At 37.8% G+C, this 16,680-nt stretch overlaps 1 protein-coding gene across 1 annotated transcript; it reads right to left on the bottom strand.

Annotated features, from left to right (window-relative positions):
• Positions 1 to 2,206: 2,206 nt before the first annotated feature.
• Positions 2,207 to 16,246, bottom strand: pafah1b1b (platelet-activating factor acetylhydrolase 1b, regulatory subunit 1b). Its single transcript, XM_056731391.1, has 11 exons — positions 16,031 to 16,246; positions 11,593 to 11,841; positions 8,565 to 8,649; positions 8,271 to 8,345; positions 7,957 to 8,163; positions 7,275 to 7,443; positions 6,593 to 6,695; positions 6,076 to 6,304; positions 5,128 to 5,229; positions 4,373 to 4,529; positions 2,207 to 4,186 (listed from the first exon to the last, which is right to left on the bottom strand). The coding sequence occupies exons 2-11, from the start codon at positions 11,622 to 11,624 to the stop codon at positions 4,113 to 4,115; spliced, it is 1,233 nt and encodes a 410-aa protein (XP_056587369.1). The 5' UTR covers positions 11,625 to 11,841; positions 16,031 to 16,246; the 3' UTR covers positions 2,207 to 4,112.
• Positions 16,247 to 16,680: the final 434 nt, after the last annotated feature.

Below are 16,680 nucleotides of genomic sequence, written 5' to 3'. Positions count from 1 at the left end.
TGTTACAAACAGCAAGTTCCCTCACACAGTTTAGAAAATAAACACGATAACAAGGCTACATATGTAGCATAGTCTGCTAACAGACTGCACACAGTGCGGAGCCCCTCCCCATCAGTTATCAGGGTTCATTGCAGCAGGGACATTAAGACATAAAAAATGTCTTATCAATTTCTATCCTTTAAACGTTTTCAGCATCATATGTATTTACCTCGGTATTTATAGGCAAGTTTTGTGAGAACATTAAGACCTACACCAACATATATTATATATACTTCTATATACAGTTATTGTGAATATCTATATTATGGGTCAATGACGTATAACGACCACTCATCACACCACTAGCATTTTTAAACATATTTATTAGTTTAAGCATATGTGATATTAAGAAAAAAAATCTGTTAACATTCAAATAAAAAATTATAAAACAAAAGTTTGAAAAGCATTGCTTACCAAAACTCAAGGAAATACTTTGTTTCTAAACACTTTAAATACAGAGAACTTGTAAAAAACATGATAAGGAAATGAATACATTTTAGGATAAATCACAGCAGCACCACATGACATTTTTAAGGCTATATGGCCAATTCATCTAGACGAAAAACACTTGCATTTATGTGTACACCAAATTATTAATGATTGAATGATTATTTTAAAAGTGGCCTGTCCAAAATACTTTATGTGTTATATGGATGGAATTATGCAAAATAAATGAATACAATTTAATACCTTTATTATTTTTAATGTAAGAACTCCCTCTTGTGGTGAGATAGCTGAACATGTCTAAGAGAGCTCAAACCATTACACATGAAACCCTCCAGCAAGCTAAGCACAAATTAATCACAAAATTAAAATGATTTATGCATTAAACCTTTATGCATTCATCAGAAATAGCTAAAATCTTTGGAAATCTTTTTTTATTTTTTGGAACAGAAACACTGCATATTTGCTATAGCATTTTCTTATGTAAGAAAGTAGAGAACATCAAAAAATGAAATGTGAGCCGGGCCCACATTTACTTCACTTTATTTTTTACTTTACATTATGTCCAAGTGTTCTTGATATATTAAAATATGTGTTCACTTTTCTAATGTTTGGCTAGGAAAAACACCAGCAATCATTGTCTACCAAATCTTCCATTCTCTTATTTCTATTTCATCCTATATAATGTGAAAAGTGTCTGACACTCCCATACCGGTGAAATATTAGATTAGCTTTGTTTGCCCTTTCTGACACAAACAATGAAAGAACATTAGCTGCGAAATAGGTTTAGTTTACAAATTGAACCTCAGGCTGTATGTTGTCCCACAAAGCACCCTGTGTACTATATGCCTTTCTCTGCCAATAGCCATCTAATTTCCCATCTTCTCTCTTGAGAGAATCACTGTTTCACCTTATCTTACTTCTTCACAGGGACTGTTGCCAGGATACAGCAATATGAGGCAGAAGCTGGTGTCTAAATATCTGATGTAGTGGGCTGAAATACATTGAAAAGTAGTCTGTTCCAAATATTCAAAGACAAAAGGTTAAGGAAGTGTACGAAAGCTTCTCTTACCTCTCTAAAAGAGCACAGCATGTTTTTTGTTACTAGTTTAAATCTAAATTATATGACCACCAAATAGACAAAATCATAGTTTAATCTTAAATTTGTATTCAACATCATATTTTGTTTTTGGCTGTTGTTTTATTACAGTGAGACAGAATGGATATACAGATATCCAAAAAGAGAAATGACCTCTAAAGAAAAACAAAAAAGAAGGCTGTACTGAAGATGAGACATTAGTGTGACCATGTTGCATCATGCAGGGTTTCCATGGAAACCATAGTTTTGGTACAGTGTATGAAGTTCTTCAGGCATGGACTCCTCAGATGTCCAAGGTCAAAACACTGTGAATGTCACGTTATACTAGAAAAGTCTACCAAAACATCAATCATGATGACAAAATCTGCCTATTTTTTAGCCTTTGATTTTAGGTTTTAGATCATTTGAATGATGCCTGGAACATATTTCTATGTGAGCCCAGAAAATGCTCACTCAATATTAAATATGGGCGCAAAAATATTATCTGGGTAATTTTATGGTTTGTAATAACTCATGATTTATTTATAGATACAGTACATATGTGCACACTTATTTGGTAGAAATGTTGCACTTATTCAGTAAACATTTTGTCCGTGACCACAGAAAGAAACACCACTGCGCTGCTTTATATTTACAGATATTTTATTATTTTTTAATTATGTTGCAAACAATGACATCAAGATATACTGATGGACAAATATTTATTTACGTGAGCGCACGAGCGCGTGTCAACAGTGAGACCACAAAAAGCAGAATGAAGTCCTCGATATTGGGGATTCTCAGTACATTAACAAGGCAGAGAAAGCGGACAGCTGGAGTCAGAGCCCACTGTATGCACACAGACCTCCGCGCGCACATCCACATGTTCTACATACATAGCTTTGGGATGGCAGTGGTTGGGCGCACACGACTCTACTGTTAAAAACAGTACGCTGCGGACCAGCAAGCACAGCAAACTACTCATCACAGATGTAGTCTTATAAGTTGCTAATAGTTGCCATAGTATGGCAGCCAGAAGAGAACATCATCATCACACCGCTCCATGAATCGCAACAGGAGGCAACCTTCCTATAAAAGTGTTCAGGGCAAACGCATACATACCCTCTTCTTTAATGGTTAACACAGAGCAGCCAACAGTTATTGCACGTTGACCAACCGCGGAAGTGGCGTCTTTAAACACAAATTCCCCAAGGTCCAGAATAGCGAGCCTCACCGACTGCGTGTTTGTTCCTCCGATGCAGAAAACCTCCCTGATTCAAGAGAGACTGACTAGATTCAGCACAAAGTCACGGAGCAGTGCCACAGAGTACGTCAAGAAGCCTTTACATACCAAGTCTCCAAAACGCTTCACAAACGTGAGAGGGAGCAGACGGTGCAGACAAGCAACAGAATGACGACGTTGAATAATAAGAGGTTACGAAACCTTTTAAGAAGCGAACTCCCCTCTAAGATTGCCGTTGTCAGAAAGTAGGTGGTTCTAGTGAAAACAAGTGGTTTGCGGCTGTCTGTGGTTTAAGAGTTGATGTTTGGTGATGTGCTTTGACCCTAGTCATATTTAATATACAGTCCTGAAACCGTCAACTATACCGAAGTGATTTTTCAGAACCAAGAGTGAAATGGCACTCAACTTGCCCTGTCTGTCAGTAAATACGTTTTGTCAAGGCCCTCCATGAGCACGGTGTGACAATGGAGGGCTTCAGACTATATTTTCTGTACAAAAATAAAAACAAAACAAAGAAGCAATATATAAACCCTGTGTGAAACTATCTCCAGGGACAAGTGCACTTTACTGATCGGTGTTACTGTGTTTTCTCTTTTCTTACTCGGGTGTTTTCGGTCCTCGTCGAGTGGGATGCTATGTTAGAAATGTATTTAAAATAAATTGACCAAATGTGGCGGTCTGAGCAGCAGAAGGTTTAAATAAAACTACTTTTATAGTGTAAAATGACAAGAGCAAAAGTGGAAGACCAATGAAGGAGAAATGAACAAACTCATTAAATTAACTTGTATTCTGAACTCTAATATGAACGGTGATCCGAAATGTTCTAGCAAGGGGAAAACCTAAGCCCCCCAGTATCTTTTATCTATCTTGTGTAAAGCAGACTGCGACAAATAAAACAAACCCGACAGATCATTTCGAGTGCCCTGTATTCTGAACTTCCCCAAACTGCATCATTCTGCCTTCCGTCCAGAAACACTTAACGTTCGAGCACCACCTGTGCTCCACACCCCTATGATACTTTGAGATGATGAGAAGCAAAAGATTTACAGTATACAAGTTTTGGATTCACCATGCAAGAATACTTGTTTTACTTTTTACTTATTTCATTTTTTCTCCTTGTGAGTGTCTCGTGTAACATTTAATAAGCTCAAACTACATCCAGAGTAATTTACATAAAAGGACAATAGTTATTAGAAGAGAGCTGGATGAGGTGGTAACCATAGTAATGACTGCATCCTGAAGAGCAGGTGTGGGAGTGGCCAAAGTGGTGGTGTAGGGGAAAGGGAAGGAGGGGCGGTTCCTAGGCGATCAGCGACATTCCCACACTTTGACCGTTTGATCTACACTTCCTGTCACCACGTAAGGAGAAGTCTTGTGGAAATCTGTGGACGGAAGTTGAAGATTCTTAAAGCAAAGTAATAAATCAACAAATAACACACATCTACTTGCTGGTCAGTGAGTCACTATTGGATTTCAACCTGAGATCATTATCAGAGAGGTTGAGTCATACAGACAATTTCCCATCAAAGCACCAAGAATTTCCAGGCACAAATAATGCCTCGGCTTACCCAGAGAGGTAACAAAGTGTTCATGGGCACTCAAGGTCTTCATGCAACGCTTGTTCTTATAGTCCCAGATACGTAGTGTCTTATCATCAGCGCAGCTCACTACGAACTTTCCACCCGGATGGAAGAGCACTCCACGCACCCAGTTATCATGACCAACCTGAGAAGGACAAAGAACAGTGTATGAATGAGAAGTGGTAAATAATGTTGGTTTTAAACGGCCCAATTTCTCTAGTCAAGCAGATTGCGGTGTCTATGGGATTAACTGCAATGATAAAAGCTTCCACTAGGTGGACTGTAACAAATGTAAGAAGTCAAAGAGGATCCTATTCTCCACCCAATGTCCTTTTCTATTAGAGTGGTCTGCAGACCATCATTTTACCTTTTCCTTTAATAAAAACATGCTGTATTTTTGCTTGGGTGTAGTCTGGCAGGTTGTACTCTAAATTTTGTATCTGTCTTTCTTTGGTTTTGTGGCAATGCTAAGGGTTCTGATACATACACAATGGCCCGGTTTCACGGCTTTCAAGGTTTAAGGGTAGTCCCAGAATAAAATGAATGCGTGACCTGTCTTAACTCAATATAACTTCCCTAAAAATATATCAGTGCCATTTGTTTGTCTCAAGATGCACACCAGTAATGTATTCTTCTATAGCATTTTTATAAAAGTGACATAAACATCTCCATTCAACTAAGGTATAGTCCTGGCTTAAGCTAAGCCTTGTTTGTAAAACTGGGCCAATGGATATAATACTCACCAGTGTCATAAGGCACATGCCAGTACTTATATCCCACATCTTGATGGTCTTGTCTCTAGATCCGGACAACAGGAATGGGCCAGGCTTTCCACTCTTCTTGTTCTACAGAGAGAGAAATAATGTGTTAAGCATGCACGTTCATGAGATTATTTCTGTGTCAAATGATCACAGAAGTACTGGGATTCAAACAGAGTGTTGTCTGAAAATGCTTCACATCTTAACTGGACAAGTGTGAAACAAAACTAACAATTGCAGTTTGTACAATCAATCCGAGTGTGCGCTTATATCTGTCACTACGGTAAAAGCACGTCATGAGAAAGTGAAAAAATTAACCGCACAAGGTAAGTGAGTCATATGTATGTGTTATGTTGGCAATCGGCACGAATAAGCATTATGTAAACACACAAATTTATAGGGGTGGTTTCCTAGACAGGGATCATCTTAAATTTGGACTGGATCTTAGTTTAATCAGGAAATTTAAGATGTTTTACCAAACATGCCATACTAAAAACATTACTTGTGTGCATTTTGAGACAACACAAAAGCAATGTTGTATTTTAAGATATGGCATTGCGAGTTGTTTTCGGTTTGCACAACTCTAGCATTTATTTTAGTCAAGGACTAGTCTAATCCCTGTCCGGGAAACCGTCCCATAGTGAATCAACATTTATGCAGGAATAAAGCGATGATATATTGTGTGCTCGTGCTTTAGTGCACCACTAGTGCACTGCTCCAGGAGGTCATGTTTTCAGAAATAATCGTAAAGCTGTTTCTGTCTTTTAACTAAATACACTTCGAAGATATGAAGTATGCAATCCTACTCTATAGGTTACTCAAGATTAATATGGGATTGGTAGAAACTATGTGTGTTACCTCCGCTTTAAGCATAGTCTGAAAACCAGAAAAATGACTCCTAATAAATATGTTTCATATCTCTCTGTCTCTTACCTCAGAGCCGGTGGCCTCAGATATGGTGGGGTGAGCGCTCTCAGGTGCCCAGGAGATGCACTCAACCACGTGCTCGTGCTCCCGCAGCTCTGCCTTGCACTCCTTGGTGGCCACCACCCACACACGTACCGTCTGGTCATTGGAGCAGCTAGCCAACAGCGTGCCATCTTGATTGGGTCGAACCATACGCACCCACTCCCTGTGACCCGTGAACGTCTTCACACAGTAGCTAAACAAAGACAATGAGTATACATTTATATTCTTAGAGAATACTGCTCAGGAAAAGTTACATTAATGTAATTTTATTACAATATTTTTTTTTCTCTAATTATTTGTGTCTGGTTTTATTAAAAAAAATCACGTAACCTATAGGTAACCACACCTTGAGGTTTGAAATCAAAATACTAGACATTGTGGGCTAGACACGTGACTCATTAAAATCCAGTTGTGTTCACAAAATTTACCCCACAATCAATCCACTATATTGACTCCAACAATGAGCTTCAGTATTACTCACCCCGTGGCCACCTCCCACATTTTCATAGTCTTATCCCTAGAGGCAGACACTATGTGATCACCGTTGGGCATGATGGCAACTGACGACACATTGTGATCGTGTCCTGAGAACATAAAGGACATTTCTGAGGAAAATAGTAGCACTAGAAGTCAAATGCTAAAAGAATATTTTTCACTGATAAAACTAAGCATATAACAGATTATGTTAAAGACATTAAATTCATAAATTCAGGCAAGCATGACACAAAGATTACGTTTAAAATGTTATTATCAAAAAATAAATAAATAAAACTACTTCAACTACCAAGTATCCACCCAGAACCCCTTAATACAACCACGACAAATCCTAACTTCAAACAAATTTAAATTTGCATTTAAGTGACCACAGACAGGTTCGGTTTTGGCATATGATTAAAGTGGGTCTTTATTATTTGATTGTGAGATTAAAGCGGTCATCTCTTTTAATCCTGACCCAAACAAACCTTTAGCCTGTGCTTCGTCCAGACCGACAGGTATTGACGTTCAGAAAGAGAGGCAGGATTCTAACTCACTAATAGGGATCTCAATAAGCTTAAAGCATGTGTTGGAGGTGGCTGTGGTACACGATGGGTCAAAGGTCAGTCAAGACACCTGTGCAGCAAAACAGTTGGTATTATGTTGTAACAAACTTTGGTCAAGTTTACCATGCATGGTTCTGACACATTCAAAGCTCTGGAAGTCCCAGAGTTTGATGGTCATATCCGCAGAGCAGGAAGCCAGCACCTTTCCAGCCTGATCAAAAGAGATGTCCTGCACCGAGTCTGTGTGACCCTTCAGTGTACGCTCAAAGTCTCCAGCCTCGTAATCCCAAACCTGCATGATGACACCACAGGACAGACTTGATTAATCGTACAGGAAGTGTTAGAATGTATTTAGCGTCAGAAACACAGTAACCCAAAAAATGCAGCAAAACAGACACAGGTAAAAATTCTTCCATAAAATTCATGGCACCCAGATCATAAAGTGACATATGACGCTTATATCTGTAGCATGGAATTATTTTGTGAGACACACAAATTGATTCATTTTGATATTATTATTTGTCCTTTCAGTTTTTTGAGAGCCATACTGCTAATAAAGAAAAGCATATGACAGATGCAGCCAGAGGGATGTAGCTGTACTGCCTGGAGTCCAGAGAACAGAAGAACTGCTCGCTGTGCTGTTGCCCTGGGAAACCAGAGCATCACGATCTCTCCATGGAGACGTGTCAGTGACTCAGCAAAATAAGCAGATGCATTTGAAACTGAAATTGGGCCAAACAAGGTCCTACATGCTTGATCCATAAGGCTACAGATTACCGTTTTAACAAACAGACACACAACACACCTTTATGGTGGCATCTTCTGAAGCAGAGACCATGAGACTAAATACAGGGTGAAAGATGACTCGTGTGACAGGGCTTCTGTGACCGCTGAGGGCGTACTTCTCAGGAGGGCGTGGTATCCACTCTTTGGGGTCTCTTTTCTGCACCAGGGGGCCTCCTAAAGTGATTTCTTCCTTTGCTTCGTTTAGCTTTGACTCCAACTCCATTACCTAACAGCATACAGGAAACACTTTGGTTAGTAATTGAAAACACCAATTTAAAGTCCAATATATTCAAGAAAAGGCCATTTTTTAAAGAACAAACTAAAAATACTAACCTTCTTTTGTAGTCTAATGACTGAGGTCCATTTCTTTTCCAAAAGGCCAGCGTACTTCTTATCCAGCTCCTCATTCTGAAAACACAAAATTACAAGCAAGAATATGAAAGCTGCTTACAAATACATCTTATGTCATTAAACTTCAGAAAATAATGTATTCAAGCCAAAATTAAGGCCAAAATGAGCCAAACGCAAATGATAGATAGTTTATATATATATATATACAGCAATTATAATAATACATTGACCCTAGCTTTTCTTTTCCAAAAGCTTAGTGTAAAATTATCCGATTACCATATCAAGCTCTGCTTCCTTCTTAAAAACAGAATATGCCTCTTCATAGCCATTAGAGCGTAGATAATCAGCTATAGCTCGATTTCTGAAAGATAAAGAGATGACGTAATAAAACAGACATACATAATCATGCTCTTAAACTCTAATAAATACTTCCAGACTTCCTCTGTTGAAACTACTAACATGGTGGGACCACCAAAATCACTTTAGATGTAATGCATGTACAGTAAGTGATCAAAAGACTGGACTTATCACATTAGCAGTGAGGCAGAGGAAAAAAAAATCCATATTTAGTAGGTCTGAACTGCGGATCCAAGCAAATCCTGAGAGACATCAAGACTCATCGGCCATTAACATACTGAAAAATGTGGGAGTGACAAAAAGAATCCCTAAATTATTGTACAGAATACAGTTACTCCTCCTGTCAGAGCTCTGGCATATTGGTGCTGTAAATCCAACTCTATTCACAATTGCCTAAAGAACCACAACTTCATTTTTTTAAGGAAACTGACGGTTTCAGTGGCAACAACTTTAACAAACTTTATGTGGCCCCCCCTCAACTTCCGGTAGACCTCCACAAAGAATTAATAACTGTTGTGTAGTTTTAATTTAATTTAATACAATAACATTTATCTAAAAAAATATTTTAGATTTAATTTAGATTTTTTATTTTATTGTATATTATGACCAAACAAAGACAGGAAGTTAACTTCAGCGTGTGCGTCATTTAAGAACGTCTATAGAGGGTATGCATTGACGACACTTTCCCACGTGAACACGCCGGGACACACCCCCTTGAGTGCAGAACATGTTCTCATGGTAAACACGCAGCAAAATGTCTGCTTCTAACAGGTGAGACAAAGTAACCTGGACTAAAACTTGCAATTGTTTGCAGAAATTAATAGCGGTTGGAATCGACGTTGATTCTAAGGACTTACAAAGGAACCAGATGCCCTTAGACACTGATTTGTTGCACAGAATTGTGTTTCCTGATATTGTTAGCAGCCATTTTGCAACTCAAGGGAGCATGTTTTGGCGTGACCATGTGGGAAAGTGACGTCACTTGTAAACCCTCTTTAGACAGAGACCCAGTGTTCTCTGTCCTTTCAGCAGACCGTTACATATGAGAGACCCTTGAAAGAAGAGCTAATAGAGGAAACTGTGATGTGGGTACAAATATCCCATGTGGACAGAAAGGGATTACAACCATTAAAATCTAGTGCCAGCAGAATGTACATAATGTGACTTTACATACCGAAAACATACATAATGTACGTAAGCAACTTACAGAAAGTTATTATTGTGCATTTTATATATAAGCTTTGGTGATCCAAAAGGCTTTATGCCAAATGTCACCTGCAGAAACCGAAAGATTTGTCTCATCGCATCCGGGTCAAGTCTTTTGTGTGATTCGTTAGTTATAATTCTGATGTCTATCTCATAGCCAGATTGCTATACATTAAAGTTCTTGACTGGTCTTCTAACTGATATTTGAAGAATACAATATAAAATATTTAAAGCAGATGTAATTAAACCCGTTTTCCTGTTTAGCCCTTTGATATGAAGTTACAAAGAATTAAAGAAACTATTTAGTATTAAAGTATTTAAGAAAATAATTTCTTATAATAACCATATAAGAACATTCAAGCTCTTAATGAAGGTGGAGACTGGAAAAAAACATGAGGGAAATAAACAAAACACAGTCCACCGTGGTTGCTATGGACACCTGCCACCGAGGATGGAAAACGTCTCAAATGACAGAGCAGGAAATGTCAAATTTCAAGGAATTTTTCAACATTTGTGTCTCTATCCAATAAAACTAAATCCTCACAGCAAACTATAGACATAAAACAAAATTTAGTTCATTAATGATTTATTTAAAATAAAGATCAAGTTTTTGAGAGATCTCATTATATTTGTAAGGACACTTTCAATTTTTTCCACACCCAGCCACACAAAGACTTGGCTCTCTGTGCTTCATTATGCAAGAGTCCTGCACCTCTTTAAATGATGGTGAATATTTCATAAGCCTGTCAATGGACTAATTTTAGGTAATGATGTCAGAACTCTTGCGACTAGTTTTAGTAACAGTGACTTTTCTGAAGGAAACAGACAGAAAGGAACATGGCCAAAGAACTACTACGTTATTTTCTTCAAGAGATCAAACAAACAAAACATTAGACCAGTGTTTACTCTAAGCTGGGATAGGTTTAAATATTTTAACAATGTACACAGTCATTTGGGTCTTCTGTTTAGATTGACACATCGCCGTATTAAGTATTGCTACATTAGTTTAACTAATAGCTTACATTTTGGGCGAGACCACCTGTTCATCCAAAAAGGGAAGAGAGACAGTAGAAAAAATATATTGTATAACGTTTTTGTTTTGTTGAACACAAAATGAAATATTTTGAAGAATTTAAGACAACATTTCTTGGGCACCTTTGACTACCATTCTTTTCCTACTATGGTAGTCGATGAAGACCCAGAAAACTAAGTTTCTAACATTTATCTTTATACATTTCTTTGTATTTAACAGATCAAATAAATTTATACAGGTTTGGAACAATTTTAGGTTGAGTAATTCTTCACAGAATTTTCATTTTTGGGTGATCTGTCCCTTTAAAATGTTTAAAATGCTGTTTTGGTTAGGGTTAGACACTTACAGTGCAAAACATTCATAGCTAAAACTTTCCATTCAAAGCATTTTACTATTCTAGACTATCCTGTTTTAATCTTAACACAGTCAAATTCACAGGTTCTGGTATACCCCAGATTACCCAGTGACCTCTTGTGCTAGGTGAAGCATGCACAAATGCACAAGGATGGCCACGCAATCACCAAGCCATCCTCCACTCAGTCATGACGCTATGAAATATTAAAGCTAAATAACTGTCATCGGCAGCTGCCTGAGGCGCTGCCATCCACGCTTTTTACTGAACTGATATAAAGCATTGCTTTTATGTGACTGTGGTCTAGACCTGCGTGTTCTGAGCGCTTGTTTGTGTGTATGAGTTGGTGGACTTACAGTTCATCTCGTTGCCTCTGTGACAGCACCATTTTGGCAGGAGGGTGGGGGTGCTGTCTCTGCCCCAAGTAGGGAGCTGGTGAACAGTCCCGAGCAGCTCCTCAGCAGGACGGACTGTGAGATGAGACAAACAATCTCACAATCGCATGCAAACTGCCGTTGCTTAAAGCACCTTCAGCTTGTGACACACCAAGACAGAGCAAAACAGGCGACCCACTGGAACGCTCAACAGTGTGATTCAATTGCCATCTAGAGGGATAGAGAAAAAGAAGAGGTTATTCAGGAAAGAAACATAAGAAGAGGTCATACAGGTGAAGTGGTAAAAACTGTGACCATTGACCTGAATAACTTAAAAATGGACTCCGTCACTTAGCCATACAATAAACCCTTACTAACACAATGAAAAAGTGAGCAATTGTTCATCCACTAGCATTCTCACTCACTCTTCAATTTACATTCAGTTGCTAATCAGATGATTTGTGAGGTCTCCATCTGACTCATGCACGATCACAAGAAAGTCCTGCTTCCCTTGAGAAAACATCCACAATAACATACAACACTCGATAAGAGCCACACTGGAAGTGATGGAGGTGACAGTGGTGTAAATCTCCACAAATAATCCTGACGGTGGTGCAATACTATCGTGAGGGGACTGAGACTTTGTAATCCATTGATGGCCTGAAAATATCCACTCTAATCTGTGTAGTAAAAACTAAAATAGCTTGACGCAGTTAAAAATATATCATCTGGAGGGACAGACAAAAAAATTACATTTAAAGGCGGGGTCTCCGATTTCTCATAACCGTTGTTGATGTTCAAATCACAAAAACAGACAGACACCTACCCCCATCTTTCGCCAGCGCTCCGCTCAACTAATGTCCATCCTGTGCATTGTGCACCGTACTGCTGATTGGCTACAAGGTTGATTTTGTACTTGGCCCGACTTTGTTTAAACAGGCATAATTCGGAAATCTGACATCCCGCATTTAAGATTTATTTTTTAAACGATGCATAAACACATAAGTTTCCATAACACTTTCATTTCAGTGTTGAAAACCTTTTGCTGTCATTATTCAAATGTGAAGTCGGCCTGTGACACCAGAAATTTCCCATGACTCTTCTAACTGTGACAGGTGTGTATGAGGTCATGCTAAAATGTAATAACCGAGTAATGCGAATGTGGAATGTCCCTTCAAAAAATCTACTTTTTTTACAATTGCATCCTGAATATTTGTCCATTCTTGTATTCAGACAAAAAAGGTTAATGTGACCCTGGACAACAAAACCAGTCTTATGGTTAAATTTTTGGCAATTGTGATTTTTGCATAATCTGAAAGCTGAATAAATAAGATTTCTATTGATGTATGAGTTGTAAGAATATGACAATATCTGGAAACTCAGCAATCTGACAGTGGTTAATCAGGGGCACTGTGGCAGGCCATCCATAAATATATTTAAAAGCTGAAGCAAAAAAGCAAAAAGCTGAATAATCATTAAAACATACCGATTAGTCATTGAAATAATTGGTGATTAGTTGATTAATCGGTCTAATAATCGTTAGATTAATCGACTATCAAAATAATCGTTTGTTGCAGCCCTAACATGGAAGATGATCTTTACTTAATATCTTAATGATATATATCCGGGTTAAAATAACACTGCATGCATTTATGCTGTGGCGTCAAACGCACACCCACTCTGATGTGAACAGCCTCACGTGGATACGAATGGCAGAAGGCCAAGTGCTAGAGTCCGACCTAAGGTGAAATATGAGTTCTGTCAGGCCATTTCTCATATGTACGTGTTTCTGAATACTACATAAAAAGAAAAAGCCAAGCTAAAATGCCAAAAAGGCATGGATCGTTTCCTTTTGCATTTCTGAATCCTGACAGTTGAAGAGTTAGCTTGGTACGCAAGCTATGCTAAAGTTTGCGTTTTGTAATTTAACAAATAAAACACAGTAATCTGTTATTAGTAAATTATGTACTTAATAATGGCAGTGTGGCAGATCAAATTAAATTGATTTCAAGTTGAAGATTGACACTATCGTGTCGTGCCACAGAGTGCTGACTTTAAATGTCTTTTAAGCTAAATTAGCTATCCTACTTCTTGCTATCCGTAGTATTAGCACTAATGTTGAACTGAAACTGACAGGTAATTATTTATAAAGAAGTGACGTTTCAGTAAAAAATCACCATTTAAATATCAAGCCATGAATATTATATATTTGACTATACACTTTTGTACAGCAAAAGTGAGCTCAAGTAAAGTGGGCATCTTCACCTTAATCGTTACAATAACATGTGTTACTCCTTTATTAAAATCAAGTATGGAATCAAATATATATTTATTTATCACATTTAATTAAACACCTGACATATTATCAGTGAGCTTTACTTTAAAAAAATTCTTATTATTGGTTGACATTTGAAAAAGTTATTAAACTTGTTGACACTACAGCACTGAAGTTTGCTTATGTTTTCAACCTAGTTTTGTAATGCATTTCACCACCGTGATATTACTGTCTACCGTAATCAAATCGTTATCAATAATTGCGACATAAAAATGTAACACAGCATAAGCCTAGTGGCATGACATAACCTTTCCGCAACCATAAACTTTTATGGCTAATCCCATTAGCCGAACTGGACTGTTAACTTTGCTAGACAAGAAAAGACACATTCACTGAAATGGTTGTCTAGAGATCCGAAGTGCAGAAAAACCTTGTATATTTTAGCTGTATGCTAATGACCAGCTCCAGACAATCATAAGCATACTTCTTTACAACGCGAGCTGCACACATCTTTATACAACGTGGGCTGCGCAGACAAGTGTCATTATACAGTTATTAAGTCAGGCAGGTCCGCACAAAGAGAGCATCCTCTTTATACTTTATATTTATTTCTGCGCAGCTCGTGTGGTATAAAGAAAACACATGTCTGTGCAAGCTCATGTTGTATAAAGAAGACACGTGTCTGCGCAGCTCTCGTGGTATAAAGAAGATCATGACGATGATGTGTTAACTGACAGAAGTTTTGATTTATATATTTGAGTGTGCCGAGGATATTTTCATAGACTTGACACGTTACGTCATGGCAAGTGACGTCATTAAGTAAGGCCGTAAAAGAATCAGTGATCCGGTTCGAGGAAACAAACTGGACAAATGATCCGGTTCGTAGAAAAGAACTTGCTGATAAAAAGTGGTCAGTTTTCTTTCATCTCTCACATACAAACACACAACTCAGAAATATGCATGTTTAAATACTACGCAGACCTCATCTATCATCACAAGAACCCAACCCCATGTACCACATCAAAGAAAAATGTGCATAATACACATTCTGATATTTTTGAACTGCAAAGTAATTGAAGCTCATCTGTTTATACCGAACACTGTCAATATGTCAGATGGCCAGTGCCAAAAGTAAAAGTGGAATACAGATTGTGTTTCTTGAGAATTGAATTTCGAGGATGACGTCACATCAAATTACGTCAAACTGACGACAAGTTAGGCCAAGTGACCTAAAATGATTTAGGGCGCAATAAGATCATTAGCTGCATCAAGCCAACACCTACAAGCTGAAGCAGTGATGACTGCTGAATTATAGCAAAATCAAGGCGTGTGTATTTATAAAACTAACGTTAACAAACACACATAAATGTCATAATTGTCATCTAAACATGTATTAATACCTGCTCAATGCCTGATAAACTCTACAAGAACGTTAGTATATATGATTAGTGTTTATCATATATGATCATCCCAATACCATTACATTTTAATCACTGTCAAAACATGAGAGGCAGACAGTATGTCAGCGACGAGAACTTGTTTGTAAAATGTAATTATAACATCCTTCAATATTGATAAATCACAACAACTTGCCATATAAGTACTTGCTGACTGAATAAATAACATAATAATGTTATAACTTATCTATCCACCGGCATCGAGATGATGAATCTCCGGCCTGACTTCATCACAGGCACACCCAATTCTAAAGATTACTGGCCACATTCATTCAGATGTTACTTTAAAGGCTTTTTAGTGCAAATGCGTTTTAAACACACAGAAATACAACTGACACCATCTGTTATTACTTATTTAGAGAGTTTATAGCGGATGCTAACATGAACTAGCTAACGTTAGAACGGGTCAAACCATTCAAGGCCGGCTGTCAAATTTCCATACACGGTGAAATGTTAACACCTTTATTGAGAATTAAATGTGAATATCGTTTCTTATCTCGCATTTTACGTGTATTATGACACTGAAAGGCGTTACTTTATATCACTCTGAGACATTCCCACCCTTATTTTGCTCTAACGGCCTGTCCGCCATTTTGAGTCGGTGACTCCAATTTCGCAGCCACATACACACTTTAACCGACTCACTTTCACTGTACTGCACACAGCAACGAACACAAATCGTTCTTACCTTCTTACACGAGGCGTTTCGCTTCTGTCAAGTCACACAAGCAGGTACAAAACTTTAAACGAACGATGTAAGTCTCTGCTGAAAGTCACTTCCGATTTTCCGGCTCAGTCAGCGCTGTTTCTCCTCCTTGATTTCTGTACCGCATAACCGTCTACCAGATGCGGACACGCGCACGGTACTGACGGGGACGCGCCCGCCTTGAGCGGTGGCATACATCATAACCTTCAGATGACACTGCGGACCGAGTCGCGTTTTACATCGAATTTAATTGGTAATTTATAGGCTATTTCAGGCTATTTGTGATTATAAAAATGAAGTAAATCTTTCAAATATCAATAATTAATTATTTGAAAAATGCAAAAATGAACCATATGCAATTTATTGTAAAATCACAATAACGAAAATGCGGTGTTTTCACTAAAGTAACCATAGTTTAAACTTGGTATTTGTAAAACCATTGTTTTTATTGTAATAAATCAAAGAAAAACTAAGGGACAAAGAAAAACAGAACTAGATTATTAGTAGGCTAATATAAAACCATAAACGACACATTTTAATATGTTCATATGTGGGTTTATTATATTACCATATGGCATTAAAACAACTAGAACTGTTTTGTAAAATAACAAAGTACCAAGAAACACAATACT

Source organism: Triplophysa dalaica, chromosome 19 (genome assembly GCF_015846415.1).
Source record: "Triplophysa dalaica isolate WHDGS20190420 chromosome 19, ASM1584641v1, whole genome shotgun sequence".
In the NCBI taxonomy this organism is placed as follows: Eukaryota; Metazoa; Chordata; class Actinopteri; order Cypriniformes; family Nemacheilidae; genus Triplophysa; species Triplophysa dalaica.
Note: the sequence above shows the minus strand (reverse complement) of the source record. Positions and strands in the feature narration are given on the sequence as shown.